The following is a 21,113-nucleotide window of genomic DNA, read 5'->3' on the forward strand; positions in this document are numbered from 1 at the left end:
AGCATCTGTAACTTGGCAAACACTTGTGCTTGGCGCGAGGATGGGTACATTCATTAGCAGCCGTCTTAACCACACATGGCGCCGAAACTTGAAACCTACCGCTGCTAATCCGTTCTTCCTGGCAGGGGCAGCGTATATTTCCCTGCTCCGTCCAGAAACATCATGATAGGATGGCAGAGTCTGTCGGGGGTTAAGCAGATCACTCAGCCGGTCCGAAGGCTAACATCTGCCCACCCAGAGTGGGCAGATTAATCCCCCCATGCTTAATACCCCATGTGGTGACATGGTAAGGCATGGATTAAAACCAGCCATCCATGCCACATACCATCAAATCTACTCTACTGCTGCTCTCCATCTCACTGCCCTTTCTGCACTGGGTGATTCAACAGATGCAGCCTATATACACACACAATGCACAGCACACACAAACATGCAGCCTATAAATAGGCCTAAGACTTTGCATGCAGGTTCCTGTTTCAATGCATGGCCGCTTTGATGATTGTGAAGTGAGAGGATGTAAAATGTCATAGGCCGGTATAAAATCGGTTTTCCCCTTCAGAAAGTGCTAGTGATGTTCAAAATGCAGTCTAAGTAGCTCACATGTATAAAACAGAATACTGAATCTGTGCCGTGGCGGACAGCACTAAATCTTCTCATTAAGTTATTGCTGGTGGTCCCTTTATGGACAAGTCACCATAACGAGCCAGATGCCATGCAGCAGCCTCCTCTCCTTGCTGCTCATAGGGTTCCTGGTCCTGCTGCTCTTACCGGACACGGAGGGCTGATGGACCATCTGTCGTAAGCCAGTCCTCTTCCACTTCCTCGCTCTCTGCGTGACCACTACTTTCCAGTCCTGTGTTCAATGTTAATAGTCACTGGCTTGTTGGCAGAACAATGTGAGTTGCTCAGTGGTCTAAGGCACTAGAGATCCTGGTTTCGAGTACAGGCTCTGTAGCAGCCGGCCACGACTGGGAGACCCAATGGGGCGGCGCACAATCGGCCCAGCGTCATCCGGGTTAGGGCCAGCAGTGATGTTCTTTTCCCATCGCGCACTAGCGACTCCTGTGGCGGCCGGGCGCAGAGCACGCTGACACGGTCGCCAGGTGTACGGCGTTTCCTCCAACACATTGGTGCGGCTGGCTTGCAGGTTAAGCGGGCATTGTCTCGAGAAGCAGTGCGACTGGGTTGTGTTTCGGAGGACGCACGGCTGTCGACCTTCGTACGGGAGATACAGCAATGGGACAATTGGATACCATGAAATTGGGGAGAAAACAAATGTTTAAAAAAAATAAGTGTGAGGGTGTCAGATCTGTTGCCTATTTGGGGACAAGGAATTAAATCACTGCTGCAAACCAATATGTTTTAGGGAGGGTCAGCACAAACTTAGAGCTATAAAAAGTTGCCATTTGCTGTAATGTTGTACATCCAATTATAACCCCATTTAATTTCCTGAATATGACAGCACAGTTTAATTGCCGTCTGCAAATGAACTGCCTTCCACAACATTGATTTTGAACACCTTTGATTAATAGCTTTATGACAGTGATCACAGGCCATAAATCCTAAACAACATTTATCATGAGACTTCTTAGGCATAGTCGACACCAGTTTTTTTTCAAGGAATTACTTAGAAGTGTTACTTTCCTTGAGCCCATTATTCTCTTCTGTTCAGAACTTTCCATGACACTGGCGGGATAAGAGTAATTGACCAGTGACCTGAGAGACTTGCCAACCCCCTCCTGGGGAAGAGGTGTTGAGACAGGGAACACACATAGGCCTACTACATCTTCTGGTGATATATAGCCACAGGAGAGCCTAGCAGAGTAAGCTTGGATGACGGAAACTCCCCTAAGTAGTCTGTGATCTATTGCCAGACTGAATGAGACAAGAAATAGATGAAAGATGCGACAGACCAGTCAGATGAGTCTGCTACCGTTGTGGAGAGGTTAAACTGGAGCGGTGGCGAAAAATGGTCATTGATAAAGTAATGTAGCCTAGCTTGCATTGAAAGCTGCATCTTTCCAGATCAGACACACCACTGCTGTGCTCTACAGCTGAGAACCCCCATGCAAAATCAGATCATCCCACAACAGCATTTAAATCACGTCTAACAACGGTATTTGTTGAATGTATTTGACCGTCACCACGATTTGACGAATGCTATTTTAGTTGTATTGTCATGGTTGTACCTGTATCGGTCAAATGTCCATTAGCTACATGTGGCAACAAAACCAACATTTTGATGAACATGTGTGGACATCACATTATTACGTTGTCAGGACAAAATTGTGACATGGGCGTGAGTGAGTCTTGAAACGCGTTAACAAAACCATCACCAGGTAGAATGCTGATTGCATTAAACTTCAATCAGGACCAGCTACTTTGTTCACAGTGTCCTTGCTAGTTTACCTACATGGACAGGTTGTTGTCCCAACACTGGCATCGCACAGCGCCACGACAGCGCACCGTTAACTTACCCACTAGCTATAATTTTAGACAGTATGTTAGGATCTATGGCAGCGAACATGAACACAATATCACAAAAAAATATTATGTAGTTAACGTTGTCGTTACTTGCTGAATATCTTTATAAAAACGACTTCTGACTAGACTAGTCAGGTTGCAGCAAAACTGCTTTTTATTGCTAGCTTGAGCTACAGCCATCGTCACACAATGCCAGATTTCTAGCTTGCTGGCTAGCTAACGTTAGTTAGCATTGCAAACAAAAAAAACTTGCATTTTCCCAAAGCAGAATACCATAATAAATGCCATGTCGCATTTACGTTCATCCTCACCTTTTTCAATCTTGGGGCCTCTGCCACCGTACCGTCGCGATTTACGAAAGCTTCTCCACCGTTTTGTTGGGGATCTGTCCGTTTCATCGCGGACGCCTGCGGCATCTTAGTGTTCGGGGTGAGAAAACCAGGGCTCGGGTCCCCGGTTTTCACGATAGGCTCCATCGTTGGGGTAGTAGCCGAAGTAGCGACAGCTTTTGGTTCGCTTTCAACTATCCCTTTGTCGTCTGCCTTTGTTGTCAGAGGCGATTCGGGTGTTAATGCTTTGCTGGGGACGTCTTTTAATTCGACCTCGGCCATTTCCGCTGCCAAAACCTGGACTGACATCGCTGCTATTTCGCAAAGTCCTTTTCCCAACACATAACTAGGCGACGGATTGTGAGTGGCAGAGTAGTGATTAAAAGCAAAGCATTGTGGTCTTCGTAGTTTAAATCTCAAACATTGAGCGGACATATAATGATCAATGCCATAGAAGCACTATTTCTGATACTATCAAAATAAAAGTAAATAGACTAGCTAGATAAAATAACTTAAACCCCCAAGACTTCCCAAATAATTTGACAGATAACAGTACAGAACTACATCTCCCAAGAAGTTTTACCTTTTCAAATGCATTATGATAGATTAAGTTTGTATTTAACGAGGACTATACAGTGCAGTACTACAACACTTTATATATAGCCAGGTACTCATGTGAGGGATGACATTTCATATTTGATTCAAGTCTTGTATCCAAACTACATTGAATTTATCTGGGGGGGAAAAAAACTATAATTTATAAAGAAATGTAAAGGAATTTGAAAATGTCTCACATGTAGTCCTTTAAGCAAGAATACAAAGTAAACGGCACCAGTGACAAACACACTGATTCTTATTTAACCTTCATTTAACCAATTATACTGTATTCTGATATAAATGAAATACAAATGTATGTAAATTGAAGCCTTTCAGTTCTGCATCACATAGCACAATGCCATCTGAAAAACAATATTTCATTTGGACATGGTTGCTTACATTCTTTCTTTCAATGCACATCTGTATATAGCCATATTGCTATTTTATTGTGTTACTTGTTTGTAAAAAAAAAAAAACTTTAGCTTATTTAGTAAATATTTTCTTAACTCTATTTTCTTAAATTTGCATTGTTGGTTAAGGGCTTGTAAGTAAGCATTTCACGGCAATGTCTACTACACCTGTTGTATTCGGCGCACGTGACAAAACATTCGATTTGATATTTCATTAGGTCAATCTAGAGAAAATGGGTTCTGGGAGCAAATAAATACTGCCATCATGGGGTGGGTTCTGGTAACGTAATGTAGAGCTCTCGCGCCAAAGTCTATGCATTGATAACAATGAAGTGAGTTACAGAGTACGGACGAAAGAGGAACTCTAATAAAAATATATGGAAACGTCAATATGCTTTCAACCATAGACGGATGAATTCAATCAATTATGTTTATTTCCATGTCTCAATTGAAAACCATATCACTACAAACAAACAAAAATATTCAAAATTATTGAATGGGGGGGTTTGGAGTGCATTGGAGTCACCCCATGAGCCCACAAGTCCATGCAGCCCTTTTACCAGCTTTGAATTAGCTTCTATTTTTTTTAATCAAAATGAATGATATTCACACAACCTATCATAAAAGGCACCTCTTTGACCAGTATACATCAGAACTTGCCAAACAAAGACTGGTAATAAAAATAACAGCAACTTACTTGGAACCTTCCATAATCATGAAATTCTAAAAGGCATACCATGTGCATGGCTTTGTACTTATCAAGCATTTGAACTGTGGAACAAACATCTCATTAGAAGACATAATATGCATGCCAATGCAAGTAACTGCAGCCCTAGTAAACAAAGCCATGCATTATTATGCAGGTAACTTTCTACCGCTCCAAATCCTGTCACTCAGCAAAAAGGAAGAACTCAAGCATTTTAGCTGCAATATTCAAGCTCTCACAAACAATTCATACAGAAAGGAAAACAATAACATACATTCAAGCCAGGCGGGTTCAACACAATGCAATCCACCAGACAAACCTGTGGTATATTATTTACAAGGACGCCATCCTGACACATTCACAGAAATATTTCGAAAATTGAGTCAGTTGTGGATGCCTCGAGTTAAAATACAGTACGGTTGTTTTTGATGCACCATAAAATCAAACTAAACGTCGTGGTCATAATAATTTGATTTAAAAATGTCACAAATGACAATAGCTACTTTCAAATGAAATAAAACTGAGAAAATGTGGTCTGCTGTTTCTAAGGAAAATTACTGAACAAAATGTTACTCTCATAAGTGCTTCCTTATGAACCTGGATCTGAGGACAGTTATGGTGACTAACATCTACAGAATATTCTTGTTATCAGAAGCTACAATTTATTATTTCATAAACAAACCTTTGACAAAATGTTGAGGAAGTATCTGACCTCTAAAATCCTCTGTGACACTACTGTGAAATGCTCAAGAAAAGAGAGATTGCATCAGTCCCCAAATATCCACAGGATGTTCACGCCTGATAGGCCCAGATTTACTCTCCTGTAAAAAGACAGAGTACAACAACTTATGTGCAATTAAAACACTAATGTTTTACATAGAGATTGATTGCCAATGTGGTCATGACAAGTTCACTTTACTGAAGTGGCATAGCAGCACATTATCACAAAGAGCTTATTACAGTGCCCATCATGAGTCAGTGATGGCACATTGGACTGGGAAGTTTAAATACAGTGGAATAGTTGGGAGTACTCACCCCAGCATCCCAGACTCCTTGGTTTTGATGACGAAGAGGAACATGAGAACAGTGTGGAACAGGTTGTTCCTTCCCTGGGAGCACAATCAGAGGGGACTCAAATGAATGGAGCGCATGTGGTTTTTGACAGAAACATCATACTCACTAAAGGCATGACCAAAAAGGCCATAGGATCAAAAGAGGCAGAGATGGGCTCTTACCTTGGGTAGGCTGTAGACATGGGCCTGGTAGATAAGTTGGTAGTGCGGGGGATTGGTGCTACTTTGGTGAATGCAGAAGAGGTTTTCATTCGTCACGTCTATTTAAGAAACAAGAGCGGGGTATGGGTGAAGAATATAAGAAGAACCATGTCCATTCTGTGTGTGTTGTGCTGCTCGGCCTTACCAGGTTTGTCTGGCGTCTGGGTGAAGTGCTGTGAGGTGAAGGTCTTTCCGTCGGGGTACTTGGGATGAGGCGGGAGTCGGGAGTCTAGGTATGTGCATAGCACATGCGTGAGGATCTAATGGACAGAAAACACATCTTGTGTTTGAGATTCAACCATGTTGACAGGAGGAGGTCAGACTATACTTTTTTGGGTCGAGATTAGAGGTGACAGATGAGACTCACAGCACAGTCTGAAGGGAGGTCTGTGTCCCACTTCCTGGCTTTGAGATCCCCGCCCCTGTTCCAGCGGAAAGAACTCATGCAGCCACTATGGGCCAGCTCTGACGAGGGGGAAACAAACACATTGTCAATAATGATATGTCAATCTCTGCTTTCATCAAGTCTTATGACCTTGGTCCATCAGTTGTGGACACCTATAGTATATGACAGGATTATAGCACAGTGAATAAGCAAGGATACAAAACATAACCTCTCATAGGCCTACCTTTGATCCTCTCCACTAGATACTCTTGATTAGGGGTGATGTTCAGGTACTGCACAATAGCAGTCATGGTAGGGATGACCGAGGCCTTCAAAACAGCAGCCTGTTTTAGGCTGGCAATACTGGCTTCTGTTGAATAGGGCGACAGACATGGTAAGTATAACTGGGTTGGCGTAAACTACATTTTCCATTTTGGCTCATTGCAAAATAAATACCTCCAATCTGGAGCTCAGAGCAACCCATTCTCCTTAGCTGGCCATTCACCGAGTCCATCTCCTTCACCAGTGGCACTAGAATGGTGTCATTTATCCACTGAAAGAAAGAGAAACTACACACTTATCAACCACTTTCTCAGACAAAATGACAGATTTGACCAGAGCTTCAGTGTTGTATCTCCTTACATTTCTGAGCTTGGCTGTCCAGCTGTCTATGCTGTCCACCACGAGACGACTGGTTGTGATTCTGGCCCAAACCTGCAGATCAAAAAGAACAGTTACAGGAGAATGTGTATTCCTGCTAGGAAAACTAATTTCCCTCTGGTATAATAAAGAATAGTTATTTTATTGATTGACTGATGAATCAATTGATTGATCCCTCTGACCTCCTCGGCAGCATGTTTGGAGCCCAGGTCAGTCTCGTCCTTGCTGGCTGAGGGGGCCTGGGAGCGGCAGGCAGGCTGGTACTGGAACTTCCTCAGGCTCTGGGCGTAATCCCCCACCGAGCGGCTATAGTTCCAGAACGTGGGGCTGTGGGAGGGCGACACCGACTCTGGGCTCCCTGAGAAACAGTCAAAGGACGCATACAGGATATTACAAAAAAGCTCTTCACAGCTGAGTTGTAGTTCATTATTATCCTTTATTTAACCAAGAAAGTCACAGTGGGATTGCCATGTCTTTATCAAGTGAGCCATGGTCTCTTTTTTTTATCCAGACCAGTTTCCCTAGTAGTAACTAAGCTACACTGTCACAATCATACCTAACTGACTGCGGTGGCTCTTCTCCTCCTCGGTGCGGAGGAACCTGTCCAGGGTCTTCAGGGACTCCATGTAGTCCTCCTTGCCCCCGGGGGAGTTGAACACGGAGGGAGAGGTGCGGTAGCGTGCCCTCAGGCTGGTGCCATCCACTGGGCCAATGCTGCTGGGGTAGGATGAGGGGGGGCTGTAGTTCAACTGCAATCAACAGAAAGCTGTTACAAATGGGAAAGCATGATCCCCCTGACTTCATGCCAGTAGATTTCAAACATGACAAGGAAAACAAAAAAGTGGTAGACACAACACAGGAAACTTAAATGGTAGCTAGATACTGCCTATGGTTACAGTAACACCTCTAGTGTACCATTTTCATTGACAAACACCCAACACAAATGCATCAGATTGATAGCTAGATAGAGAGCATTGTGGGTCTGACAGACCTTTCCAAAGACCAGGGAGGGTGAAAAGTGTCCCCCGCTGCCCGGGCTGCTCAAAAGGGGGCTGTATCCAGGAACACAGCTGGGGGAGAACTTGGGGCTGGTGCTGGCAGGTCTGGAGGGACTGAAGCTGAGCACACTCTGACCTCGGAGGGGCGACGACTGAGCCGGAGCTTGAGACTCCTGCTTCTCTTGCTTGAGCACGGGTGACGCCTGGATACCTGAATAGAGATGTTTAAAAAGACAAACGTACAAGAGGGATAGACTACATTTGGGTTTCACAGATAAAACAAACATGTACAACACCATCATCTTAACCACTTTGCAGCCAATGACTCACCTGAGTTTCTGAGGCCAAGAAGGCGGTGCTGTTCAGGGGTAACAGCGATGGTAGACGGGGCCATGGTGTACTTGAAGTACTTCCAGAAGTCAAACAGGGCGTTGAGGCTGAAGACCGAGGCGAATGCCAGCTCTGTGGGAAAGGAAAAGGAGAGAAAATAAATTTGACAGGTTATGGCTCATCTCAGTGGTTAGAGCGTTGGACTAGTAACCGGAAGGTTGCGAGTTCAAACCCTCGAGCTGACAAGGTATAAATCTGTCGTTCTGCCCCTGAACAGGCAGTTAACCCACTGTTCCTAGGCCGTCATTGAAAATAAGAATTTGTTCTTAACTGACTTGCCTGGTTAAATAAAGGTTAACAAAAAATAATAATAAAATAAATCTGTAAAAAGTGTGCATCCGTGCCACACCTGGCCACTCCCTCCCAAAATCATGTTTAATTTCTCTCCATTAACGACACAGCAACAAGAGCACTCACCTATGTACCAGATAGGCCAGTAAGAGATGTTGAAGTACAGGCTCAGCAGTTTCCCTGACCTGAGAAGACAATGTACATATGACTGAGAAAGGCATTAGCACCACTTGCTTCTAGTTAGGCATTAGCAACAGATTACTAATCATGCGAGTCAGTCGTTGACAAGAAAACACAACCTACATCTCAGTGTAGATCATGCCAGCTAGCGACACATTGAGGACTGCCCAGGCGAGGACCACCTGGCGCGCTTGTTCCTCCCTCCTCATCCTCATCGTCCTGTCAATGAGAGTAGACATGCCCTCCTGTTTCGTCGGAGTCATGTAGGCTGATAAATTCAGACAGAATGGTTATCAGTCTCTGACAATCAGAAGATTCCGACCCTGCCTTTAAACTGTTTTACACTGAGCGGCACTGGGGTTGGAACGCAATAATGGTTAGTTTCATTAACACACCATGGCGCCGGTGCAAGATCTGAAAAAGTACCTCAATGCAGGAATGGGATATGCCACAGTACACCAAATTTTACCTTTGTCCACACTGCTCCATCGAGAAGATTGAAATACTGCTTGCTTTCCCGGAAAACTTCAATTTTCATCCTCAGGCTAGCAAGCAGTAGCCACTGCAGCCATTATGGAAAGGCACATCATGTTGAACAACAAAAAGAGCTGATTGCCTGACACTACAACTCCAAAATGGCTGCAATCAATCGCTACCTCTAGCTGGCATGAGGCCGAAAAGGGCAGTTTTCCAGGAAAACTAGAAGTATTTCAATCTTCACAATGTATCAGTGTGGATAATGGTCCAATTTCGAGTAGAGGGTCACTGGCATATCCCCATCCCTGCATCGAGGTACGTTATCCGACCCATATCCCATGCAGCTTCACTGTGTCTTAATGTAACCATGCTTACTTTCCCGACCCCAATGCAGCTCAGTGTAAACAAGTGTAATGTATAGACTTATTTTTCTACTGTATTATTGACTGTATGTTTGTTTTACTCCATGTGTAACTCTGTGTTGTTGTATGTGTCGAACTGCTTTGCTTTTATCTTGGCCAGGTCGCAATTGTAAATGAGAACTTGTTCACAACTTGCCTACCTGGTTAAATAAATGTGAAATAAATAAATGTATGTTCTGGCTGGCTGGCTAGCATAGCATGCTAACGTCAATAGTTAACGTCAACAGTTGGTTAGCTAATATAAACACTGAATCGCTGGCAAAGTATTTTTGTTTTACCAACTCGTTTAACTTGTTTTTACTTAGTCAGTTGTACCACCAATACGATACGTTTAATTTAATATAGTAAATACAGCTAAATGTAAGTATATTTCATACATACCCCGTTAGTTCCAACGGCGCTGCAAACTTTGCATTTCAACCGGAAATGTAATGTCCAAGAGCTGTCTAACTACTTCCGTTTCGTACACCCGCCCCTTTACAAAACGTGCTGCTGTGTTGTGAATTGGCTGATACCTTATTACAGATGAGATGTGGGATGTAATATTTTGTTACATTATCACAATCAATAAGGAATTCAGACGTTTTAGATTATTCATATATTTGCACATACATACATACAAAAATAAATTGTGGCAGACACATCACAAGGTATACCTCTTCAACATTCAACCAGCAGCAGAACCAGCATCCAGAGACAGACTCAAACTCAGCATCTATTCCATAAAGAGATGACCACTGTTAAAAAATATATATTATTGTGTGTTAAAAGGCCATGTCTTTTGAGTTAAAACATAATTATAACTTATAACAAATTTTCTACGAAAATGATTGCCTGGCTACTCAGCCACATCGCTCCCCCCAAACAGCAAGCCCACTAACATTACTTCTCCATGATGAGTCTGGATTAGCTTTCCTCCCCGACTCTTTGAGAACCCAAACACATTCTGATTGGTCCCAGAAACCGATGGGTTGGGCCAAAGCCGGCCTACGTGAATCACATCATTTCGACATCGGCACAAACGACTTATAGGATGGCAGTTCAGACTAATGTATGGAGCGATGATAGAGCAGCATATCATCATTGTCTGGCAAGGAAAATGTAAGAAATAAAATATGAAGTCTATGCATATACAGTACCTCTAAATCACAATCTGGATTATCCGTGTTTGATTGTTCCCAATGTTAAACTGATATTTGAAAATAAAGGAAACCTTAACTTGACAACAAATGAGATATTGGCAAAACAAACTAACAGTTAAAACTAAGTAAATATAAATAAACATATCTAGTATTGGCACAATGAAGTCACAGTCAATTGTGTGGCGACAACGCTTTCTCAGAATCGTATCCCTCTAACCCACAGTCCTCTCTGCTATCTGGATCGATTAGTCTCTCTACTTCCTCTTCATCCTCATCATCATCATCATCATCTTCATCCTCCTCCTCATCCTCCTCCTCCTGGGCCCCTCGGTCAGTCTTGGGGCCTTTGCAGATCTTGAGGTGTCTGGTGAGGTGGTATTTGGTGAGGAAGCCCTTCTCACACTTCTCACAGATGTAGTCCCGGCGACCCTCATGGGAGTTCATGTGCTTCTTCAAGTGGTTGGTCCTCAAGAAATGTTTGTCACACTTGGGGCAGTGGATCTGTCGCTCTCTGTGTGTTGGGAATGATGACGGGAAAGGGGTGGAGAAAAGAGTGCAGAGGGATAGAAGGGGAAATGCCAATAAGAACAGAGGAAAATAGACAGATGGAAATCCAGATACTTTATAAATTATGTTTACATCTGGTGTCCAGGAGTTTTCCCTGGCCATGTGACCTGAGCAGAAACTTTGGGCCCTAGTTACAGGCTATTAACTAGAGCAGAGACTTTTTCCCCATACTACTCATGTCAATAGCTTGGTTTAGTTGACTTACTGTGTATGTGTGAACATGTGCTGCTTGAGGTCCTGCTTCCTGATGAACATCCTGTCACACAGGTCACACTTGAAGTTCTTGGCCCCCGTGTGAATCACCATATGAGACGCCATGTGGGCCTTCTGAGTGAACGACTTCTCACACACATTACACCTGTAGTTCTTCTGACCTGTGGGAGCACATGACGTTCGAGTGAGTAAAACCTAAATGAGAAGCCTACGTAGACCATATAATCAATCACCTTATACAGTACCAGTCAAAAGTCTACATTGTAGAATACTAGTGAAGACATCAAAACTATGAAATAACACATTTGGAATCATGTAGTAACCAAAAAAAGTGTTAAATAAATCAAAATATATGTTACATTTGAGATTCTTCAAAGTAGCCAACCTTTGCCTTGATGACAGCTTTGCACACTCTTGGCATTCTCTCAACCAGCTTCATAAGGTAGTTATCTGGAATGCACTTCAATTAACAGGTGCACCTTGTTAAAAGTTCATTTGTGGAATTTCTTTCCTTCTTAATGCATTTGAGCCAATCAGTTGTGTTGTGACAAGGTAGGGGTGGTATACAGAAGATAGCGCTATTTGGTTAAAAAGCAAGTCCATATAATGCCAAGAACAGCTCAAATAAGCAAAGAGCAACAACAGACCGTCATTACTTTAAGACATGAAGGTCCGGCAATGCGGACCTAGTCCAATAAGTTTCTGCAAGCGCAGTCTCGAAAACCATCAAGTGCCATGATGAAATTGGTTCACAAGGAAGACCCAGAATTACCTCTGCTGCAGAGGATAAGTTCATTAGAGTTACCAGCCTCAGAAATTGCAGCCCAAATAAATGCTTCACAGAGTTCAAGTAACAGACACATCTCAACATCAACTGCTCAGAGGAGACAGCGTAAATCAGGCCTTCATGGTCAAATTGCTGCAAAGAAACCACTACTAAAGGACACCAATAAGAAGAGACTTGCTTGGGACAAGAAACACAAGCAATGGACATTAGACCGGTGAAAATCTGTCCTTGGGTCTGTTTAGTCCAAATTTGAGATTTTTGGATCAAACCACCATGTCTTTGTGAGACGCAGAGTAGGTGAACGGATTATCTCTGCATGTGTGGTTCCCACCGTGAAGCATGGAGGAGGATGCGTGATGGTGTGCTTTGCTGGTGACACTGTCTGTGATTTATATAGAATTCAAGGCACACTTAATCAGCATTCTGCAGCGATACACCATCCCATCTGGTTTGCTCTTCGTGGGACTATCATTTGTTTTTTAACAGAACAATGACCCAACACACCTCCAGGCTGTGTAAAGGCTATTTGACCAAGATGGAGAGTGATGGAGTGCTGCATCAGATGACCTGGCCTCCATATTCACCCGATCTCAACCCAATTGAGATGGTTTGGGATGACTTGGCCCGCAGAGTGAAGGAAAAGCAGCTAACAAGTGCTCAGCATGTGGGAACCCCTTCAAGACTGTTGTAAAAGCATTCCAGTTGAAGCTGGTTGAGAGAATGCCAAGAGTGTACAAAACTGTCATCAAGGCAAATGGTGAACACTTCGTTGGTTACTACATTATTCCATTTGTTTTATTTCATGGTTTTGATATCTTCACTATTATTCTACAATGTAAAATAAAGAACTTTTGACTGGTACTGTATACAATAGAACCCTCATGTCTTTTAAAGCAACTAATAATATCTTGACTAATCTAAAAACACCCCTGAGACTGACACAGATAATGCTAAGCTGCTATGTTGAAAGGTCCCATGTCAATGTGTATACGTGTGAGTGTAGGCCACGCCACCCATCCCCTAGCTGCAGGCCACGCCACCCATCTCCCACCTGTGTGTATCTTGAGGTGCATCCTTAGGTTGCTCGGATCACTGAAGGCCTTGCTGCAGTATTCACACTTGTGCGGCTTCATCCCCACATGTCCCATGAAGTGCACGTTGAGCTTAGTGGACGTGGTGAACGCCCGCGAGCACATACTGCACTTGTACTTTCTCTCAAGCGAGTGTCTGTGTGAGTGTGTGTTGGAGCCAGAGTTATTTGTGTTATTAGAGTGGGAGTGGCAGGCCCAGGGGGATGAGGAGGAGCTGGAGGTACCGCTGGGCAGCTTGCCCTCCTGGTGGTGTTCCTGGTGGTGGTCCTGGCTGGGGCTGTGGGAATGGGGGTGGTCCTGGTTGTTGTGGCTGCTCAGGTGGGACTTGAGCTCGGCGAAGGACTGGCACTCTTTGCCGCACTGGCACATCTGGCCCTCTGGGACCTGAGGGACCCCCATCTGCCTGCAGTAGTCCCTGGTGTAGTAGAAGAGCAGCTCCTGGTCTGGGAGGATCTCAGTGGACGTGCAGAAGAACAGCTTCCCGTTGTCAGGGTAGGCCACCAGGTTCTGCTCCTCTCTGGTCCTGCTCACAGAGACACCACAGATCTGAATGGAAGCCGTTTTGGATCAAAGATAACATTGAGCAAAATGCATGGGGTGGCTTCACTAAGTGATAATTACCGTGCCTTGCGGACAAACATCATCCAGTTGCATTCATTCTCATCTGTGGTCACAATACAGAACTCCAGCACGTTGTTGTGGAACATCTGAAACAACACCACCATCTACTGGTCAGAATGGTGCCTTCCTTCATCCACATAATTGACATAGAATTGCATGTGAGTCCATGAAATGCTATCATAAGGTCATCTGAAAACTAAATGAAGAGATGTGTATAGTAGAAGCCACTGACCTTCCATATCTGAGGGGTGTCCTTGTCTGGCCAGTCTTGCAGGTCTACGTTGCTACAGTGCTGACCCACCATGGGCCCAAAGCAGGTCCTGGGAGGTATGATGTCTCGGGCAAACACTCCTAAGAGAGACACACACACACACACACACACATATAGAGAGATTTTCATGAGGGGCAAACAAGCTATAGGTTGTTTTTGAGTGGGCAGATCTCATAGATGGGCAATTCCACAGTAACGGAATTGCGCTGAGACTCAGATGTTTCACTTAAAATGTACAGCAAACACAGTAGAGTACAGTACAGCACAGTAGAGCTCAGAGTAGAGTACAGTACATGTAATGTATAGTAGAGTTCAGTACAGTACAGCAAAGTATAGTTCAGAACAGTACGGTTCAGTACATTAGTGTACTCAACTCGTGTTGCTCTACTGTTTACTGTACTGAACTTGACACTACTGTACTATACTTTTCTGTACTGTAGTCTACTGTACTAAGCTATACTTTTCTTTCCGGTGCTGTACTGTCCAATCTCGTGAACCCAACTGTGGTTTGAAACTACTGTGATTTCCTATTGTAGCCAATTCAATTGCGGAAATGACCGATTAGGTAACTTTTAATTTAAAATGACTTAATAATTCCTAAACAAAATATCAATAAAAACACTAATTGATAGGTCAACCTTTACTTGTTACTTCTGTGAACTTTCATTATCTTCTCTCCTCATTAGGGAGGGAAATGAGATAATTATCGTAAAAGATGTGCGTTTTTGGTAACGGAATTTCAAGGCACAAAATGTTTAAAACTTACAGAAGGCAGGAAAATGTCCCCAAAACAAAATATACGTTTTGATATTAGTTGACAGGGGTCTTCAATATTATTGTCTTTTTATCTATTTATAATACCTTTTAAGACTTTTTCCTGGTAGAGGGTTTCTAAGAGCCATTTTCCATCTGTTTAACCAGAAATCAAAACCTTTGCTTATTCCACTTTTTTTAGGAAGGAACATAGTTGAAAAATGTATACATGTCTTAATGTAAAAAACTCAAATATGGACTCTTGGCTTTCATTTGACACCCAATTTTAAATGCTCCTATGAACTTCACATGTTGGTGCTCACAGCTCCTTTTACATGGAAATGCCCAAATCAATACACAGTGTACAAACCATTTTGAACACCTGCTCTTTCCATGACAGACTGACCAGGTGAAAGCTATGATCCCTTATTGATGCCGCTTGTTAAATCCCCTTCAACCAGTGTAGATGAGGGGAGGAGACAGGTTAAAGAATGATTGTTAAGCCTTGAGACATGGATTGTGTGTGTGTGCGCCATTCAGAGGGTAAATGGGAAAGATAAAATATTTGTGCCTTTGAACGGGGTATGGTAGTAGGTGCCAGGCACACCAGTTTGTGTCTATAACTGCAACGCTACTGGGGTTTTCACACTCAACAGTTTTAAGGTGTGTATGAAGAATGGTCCACCACCCAAAGGACATCCAGCCAACTTGAAAAAAAACTGTGGGAAGCATTGGAGTCCACACAGGCCAGCATTCCTGAGGAACACTTGACACCTTGTAAGAATCCATGCCCCGATTAATTGAGGCTTGCATCTCCACGGCGGTTTCCATACCTAAAGGCTGATCAGCTACAGAGATGCGGAGGCAGAGCGGGCGAGGCAGAGACAGACGGGCTCTGCTCTGGATGGGCGTGTCTGGGATAAAGGTGACTGGGCCGTGCTCTGGGCAGTCGGAGGGATACGACCGCTCACACAGCGTACACCCTGTTCTCCAACACAGTATAACAACAAGTTAGGACAAAGATATACAGATCACAAGTTCAAAGGCTTCCAATGGATCAAGAGAACAGAACAACAGTAAGCTAGTGTAGCTTCATACATTACTAAGCTCACATTTCCCTTACAGACCAAAATGAGCCACCGGGCCCAGCAATAACTCAGCACAAGTAAACACAAAAGCAAAATGTTCGCCACCCTTCCCTCTTACTCACAGATGGTGAAGGCAGTGACCATGTTCTCCTTGTTGGAGGTGGAGTCCTCCAGCTGCAGGGTGGAGTTGACCAGCAACAGGCTGTTCTCTGGCCCCAGGGACACCTCTGCCGTGATGGGGGACACGTTCACCGACTCTAGGCCCATGCCCGAATGACCATGGAGGGACACAGGCTCCAGCTGGGACTGGTTGAGAACCACACTCACCACCCCAGAGTTCAGCTCCCCTGAGCTGTGTAAAGACTCCCCCAGACCGCCTCCCCCTGAGTTCCCCACCCGGCCCCCTAGGTGCTCTGGCTCCATCCCCACAGGAAGCTCCAGGCCAGGCCCGTGCAGGGGCATCACGCCCCCAGAGGACTCAACTCTTCCCAGGCCCTCATGGTTCTGGCCTCTCCCTCCCAGCTGCTGCTGGTTCTCAGCCCCCACCACCCCCTCCATGTTGGCCAGGTCCTCTCCCATCCTGTCTGGGGACATGGGGCTGCTGACTCGGGACTCCATGTTCAGCCCTGTGGAGTCCAGCTGCACCTCGTGGCCCCCACCCTGGTGGAGGTCTCCCTGGCCACCAACCTGACGGGAGTCCAGGGACACCAGGCCTTGTTCAAGAGGCCCTCCAGGGCCATTGTACGGGTCCAGCCCTGAGGGGTTCTGGCTGGACACAGAGAGAGTCCCATCCATGTTTAGACTGCTGGGGTGAATGTACTGAGGGGGAGGCCGGTCTGCCAGGTAAGACAGGATACCTTGATAGAGAGAAAGAGAAATCATGTCCAATCCACATACAAATAGATCAGCTAAGGTGTCATGGTGTAATATCATGAATCCTTAAGATATCCATGAGAGATACAATGGAGATTACATACTGTGGTGAAGAGAAGTGCTTCGTCCTACCTGGCAGTATGTGTCTGAAGTAGCTACTCTCCAGGTGTGGGTAGGGGGGAGGAGGTAACGAGTAGTTCCTCTCTGGAAGGCCACACATGACCCCTCTGTCACCAAGAGGACCCATTGGCAGCATGAGCGATAGAGCAGAGGGCAGAGACCCAAGAGAGGGCCCCAGGCTGGGTATAGCCACAGACATGCCTGAAGAAAATGTATGTATTGATCATTGTATCAACAACTATATTTGCAATAAACATGTAAACAAATGAAGAAAATATAGTTTCACCAGATAAGTGAATGTGTTTTACCTGTTGTAGTGATGGGGTTGTGTGTTGGGGAGGTGGGTAGACCCAGATGACTGGCACTCACAGAGGGCACACTTAACTGGTCCATCCCAACAGGGCTGAGGTTCATGTCATTCATTCTGGAGAGGAATCAACAAAAGTCAAAGGTGTTAGAAAAAGCTGTGTCATATCCCATTTGAGGCTGACAACAAACAAACAAAAAACATGAAATGTGTGTGGAAAGTCTATCACAGTGCTTGGATACCTGACTTCGGTAGTGTGTGCTCATCCAAGATAGTGTGAAATGTGTGCATTCTGCCGGCTGGAGAGGATAGAGATCAATCATCAATTTGCTTCATGTCACATTCACCAAAATATGTTGCAAAATATGACACAATGCATGAGTTAGCTATCTAACAGCAAGATATCTCTTTCATAGAACATGTTACAGTCCAAATCAGAGCCACTGACCTGAGACCCTATCAACAAAATATGCAATAATGTAAGCTAACTTTTGGGCGACCTGACCAAATTCACATAGAAATGTGACTTATAGATCAGTCTTTCTCGTTGAAAGCAAGTGTAAGAAGGTTTCTTTTTTTAACTTTCGGTTTTGTACACCAGATTCAATACAAAATAATTATTATTGGTATTATCTACACTATCCATTGTTTGTTTAGACACAAACTTAAATTAGGCAAACTATTAGGAAAATGAGAAACGATTTCTGCATATTGCACCTTTAAGCCACATGAATACAATCGGCATTGTAGTTAGCTGGCTATTTATCTATCTAGCTCGCTAAGAATAGCTAGCGAACAGTAACGTTAGCTAGTTGACGAGAATCAAGAAAAACTAACAATTTGATCTAACAAAACTTACGATCCCTATTTGAGCGTATAGCTCAAGTTGACGATTCAAAGACAATGCTGTGATGTTATATATCCATGCAATAGATATACATTTTTTTTTAGCATACATTAAGTGAACATTTTAAGAAAACAAAAGCGAACATACCAAAAGGCTTCCTCTCCGGGTCCATGACAGCGTGACACATTGAGCATGCGCAAGCAAGATGCAGCGCTGCAGGACAAACATCTGATCTGAGGTCATTTGCCAAAGCCTCTCTGTTTTATTTTCTTTTATCACAGACCCTAACAAAAAAAAATGTTTTAGGCTACACAGTTCAACAACTTTGTAAACGTAACTTAAGCGAATTGACTTAGATGCTTATTCAATATGCAAATTAGACATGGCTTTTGTTTGACAGTTCTATCTCCCGTTGTCCCCACTATCCCTATTATGTTGCTGTCAAAAGTATATCCCCAATTATTCAATTTTGTTCAGTAATACATGTCTACTCATATACATAGCATACTGTAGTTTTGTTTTGAGAGAAAGTGTTGCTATCCATTTCTCCCCGCCCAGAATAGGATCACACCCACCTGGCATGATAACCAACAAAAACTAGAGATTGTCACAGACAGAGGGAATGGGGATGTGACAACTTTCTTTCTAACAGGTTACAATTTCAGCTGCATACTTCAATAGACAAACATAAACGGGGAAAGGCGATAACGCACGATGAGAGATGATTATGACGACTCTGTGAGGAGGTAAGCTCAGGTCATGAATTCAATTGTGGAATTAATGGAAATGTTCTGGTTTGTGCCATGGATTTTACACTGTAATTTCGAAGGCTTTTGGGTGTTGGGAAAATGAAGACGCATGACAGTTAGAAATAGCCTATAATTTCCAATACAACCATGGGTTGGATGAGCTTCATACTTTCCATGTTTACAGGCTAATCAAATAGCACTGTGTTATAATGAATAGCCTATATCATAAGTATAATTCAACCCTAAATGATTGTTTTCTTTGCAGAGAGATGTCGGAACAGAAGAAGGGATTATATGAGCGCATCCCATATGTCCAACCCATAGCGCTCGGCCTCTCCATGAATCACCAGATAGCGCATTACAAGGACACGCTTGGACTTCCCTTTCCCCTGAACACAACAACCTACCTGGATCCTGTGTACGGTCAGAGATTCGCAGGGAGTCTCTCATATTTCCCATTCCACAGGCACATCGGTGTATATGACTATTCATTCGAACCAGCGTTCATTCGAAAAAGGAACGAAAGGGAACGGCAGCGGGTGCGCTGTGTAAACGAGGGTTACGCACGGCTCCGGGAGCATCTTCCCCAAGAGTTCGAGGACAAAAGACTCAGCAAAGTGGAGACACTGCGTGCTGCAATATACTACATAAAACACTTGCAGAGTATGTTGGATGTCAACGTGTCCAGTGGTGGTGGGATAGTTGAAATGTCAGCTGGAGAGATGCGCAGCCGTGCGCCCGTGCCAAAGATGACAGAATGCTACAGCGACGGCGAGTCAAAGAACAGCGACAGTGGAGAGTTACGTTTCTAGAACTGTGTAAAACGAATAAACTGTATTTCCTATCACTTTATGCTACCCTTGTTGAAGTTTGGTAACAAAAAAGAAATGACATGAAAGTTATATATGAATGAACTGTGTACTCCATCATTCATTTCAATGAACATTTTGATTACTTGATGTTGACAAAAAGCAACAAGACAGTGCATTTTGACAATGGACACCGTGGACTCTGTAAAGCCTGCAATCAGATGCTAAATCAGGTTAAAAGTTGCACAATGCTTCTCTCATGGAGCCCCAGGCATTAGGGTATTTTGGTTTGCCTTTGTAAACCAGTGTGAGGCTTAGAATGACCTTAACCCAAATATATTTTGCATAGGCACAGTACGTGCTTTGCACTTCCTTGTTCATGCACAGTGTCATCTCATCACACTCGAAAACAGGCCACTAGAGATATAATTGTGTAGGTCTACATTCCTTATGACATTTTCAGTTGTGTCAGTGACTCAGTGTGCCAGTAAAATGATTGGGGGGGGATCCCCAAACTTTTTTTTTAGAGCGAATTAATAATATTTCATCCTTAGCTATTTGACACAGATGTGATGGACTGAAAGCAAGTGGATTTGAGTCATCCATCCTTTCAGCATTTGAACTCGGTCCAGGGGAGAGTAGGCCCGAACATCAATGCCTTGAGGACAGGAGAGCCTGGAGTGATGTATCCATCGGAAATGTGTGTCTCATGACTGTTTACACTCTACACTCTGACTAATAGGTTAACATCTATTACACTTTATTATGTGTGGATGATTGAAACTTTGGACACTTTTTAATACATTTTAGCATAATCTTTGGCAGTATGGTGCCCTTTTGGGACACTGTATTACAACAAGTATTACAATAGGATGTACAGTATTTTCAGTATCCCTTTGTTAATAAAATGGACACCATTATCGAGTTGTCATAAACAAACACATCCATTATCTGATATTGCCAGGCAGCCATGAAAAGAAAATAGACAGGACTTTGTTGATGCAAACACAACACTACTGTTTTACTGTAATACATCTTGGAGATAAAAACATCTTGGAGATGTTATAGATTAATTTAGACCCCCAGTGAAGTCTATTAGACTTCCTGAGTACTTCAAAGCTAGTAACCATCTGAGGGTGCCATCTGAGGGTGTGCAGGAAGTTCTCCATCCTAATAGTCTGTGGAATGCATTAAAAACCCGCAGCAAACTAAAAAGCCACCAAACTATGTATCTGTTTACATTTCACACCACTACAGACCTGCAGGGGAGTG

General features: G+C 43.7%; 4 protein-coding genes across 9 annotated transcripts in view; 1 reads left to right on the plus strand and 3 right to left on the minus strand.

Annotated features, from left to right (window-relative positions):
• The window catches only part of LOC118392317 (putative adenosylhomocysteinase 3), a 43,443-nt gene extending 40,259 nt beyond the window's left edge, over nucleotides 1-3,184 (minus strand). For 3 of the 4 annotated variants that reach the window (XM_035784189.2, XM_035784188.2, XM_035784191.2), the window contains exon 1: nucleotides 2,796-3,183. In XM_035784189.2, the coding sequence (XP_035640082.1) occupies nucleotides 2,796-3,122 (327 nt within the window). In that variant the 5' untranslated portion in view covers nucleotides 3,123-3,183. Of the gene's footprint in view, nucleotides 1-2,795 lie in introns of all 4 variants that reach the window. The other variant, XM_035784190.2, reaches the window with a different exon arrangement.
• A 1,052-nt stretch (nucleotides 3,185-4,236) lies between these two features.
• LOC118392318 (transmembrane protein 209-like) lies at nucleotides 4,237-10,119 on the minus strand. The gene is made up of 15 exons (XM_035784194.2): nucleotides 9,985-10,119; nucleotides 8,828-8,972; nucleotides 8,651-8,709; nucleotides 8,174-8,305; nucleotides 7,837-8,054; nucleotides 7,402-7,594; nucleotides 7,028-7,203; nucleotides 6,828-6,899; nucleotides 6,642-6,738; nucleotides 6,430-6,555; nucleotides 6,168-6,265; nucleotides 5,946-6,060; nucleotides 5,762-5,859; nucleotides 5,562-5,635; nucleotides 4,237-5,347 (listed from the first exon to the last, which is right to left on the minus strand). Exons 2-15 carry the CDS (start codon nucleotides 8,965-8,967, stop codon nucleotides 5,293-5,295), a joined length of 1,653 nt encoding a protein of 550 aa, XP_035640087.1. The 5' UTR covers nucleotides 8,968-8,972; nucleotides 9,985-10,119; the 3' UTR covers nucleotides 4,237-5,292.
• Nucleotides 10,120-10,186: 67 nt separating this feature from the next.
• On the minus strand, nucleotides 10,187-19,578 carry LOC118392316 (PR domain zinc finger protein 4-like). Of its 3 annotated transcripts, none has more exons than XM_035784187.1 (11): nucleotides 19,440-19,578; nucleotides 17,679-17,735; nucleotides 17,438-17,553; nucleotides 17,142-17,330; nucleotides 16,259-16,993; nucleotides 15,882-16,031; nucleotides 14,257-14,375; nucleotides 14,025-14,110; nucleotides 13,364-13,926; nucleotides 11,518-11,686; nucleotides 10,187-11,256 (listed from the first exon to the last, which is right to left on the minus strand). In XM_035784187.1, exons 3-11 carry the CDS (start codon nucleotides 17,550-17,552, stop codon nucleotides 10,917-10,919), a joined length of 2,466 nt encoding a protein of 821 aa, XP_035640080.1. In that variant the 5' UTR covers nucleotide 17,553; nucleotides 17,679-17,735; nucleotides 19,440-19,578; the 3' UTR covers nucleotides 10,187-10,916. The 3 variants fall into 3 exon arrangements, with proteins under 3 accessions (XP_035640080.1, XP_035640077.1, XP_035640078.1); XM_035784184.2 differs by lacking the exon at nucleotides 19,440-19,578 and adding an exon at nucleotides 18,431-18,515; XM_035784185.2 differs by lacking the exon at nucleotides 19,440-19,578 and adding an exon at nucleotides 18,296-18,381.
• Nucleotides 18,835-19,879, plus strand: LOC118392319 (achaete-scute homolog 3-like). Its single transcript, XM_035784195.2, has 2 exons — nucleotides 18,835-19,029; nucleotides 19,298-19,879. The coding sequence occupies exons 1-2, from the start codon at nucleotides 18,998-19,000 to the stop codon at nucleotides 19,842-19,844; spliced, it is 579 nt and encodes a 192-aa protein (XP_035640088.1). The 5' UTR covers nucleotides 18,835-18,997; the 3' UTR covers nucleotides 19,845-19,879.
• The last annotated feature ends 1,234 nt before the right edge of the window (nucleotides 19,880-21,113 follow it).

The sequence above is a fragment of the Oncorhynchus keta genome, chromosome 13, assembly GCF_023373465.1.
Source record: "Oncorhynchus keta strain PuntledgeMale-10-30-2019 chromosome 13, Oket_V2, whole genome shotgun sequence".
In the NCBI taxonomy this organism is placed as follows: domain Eukaryota; kingdom Metazoa; phylum Chordata; class Actinopteri; order Salmoniformes; family Salmonidae; genus Oncorhynchus; species Oncorhynchus keta.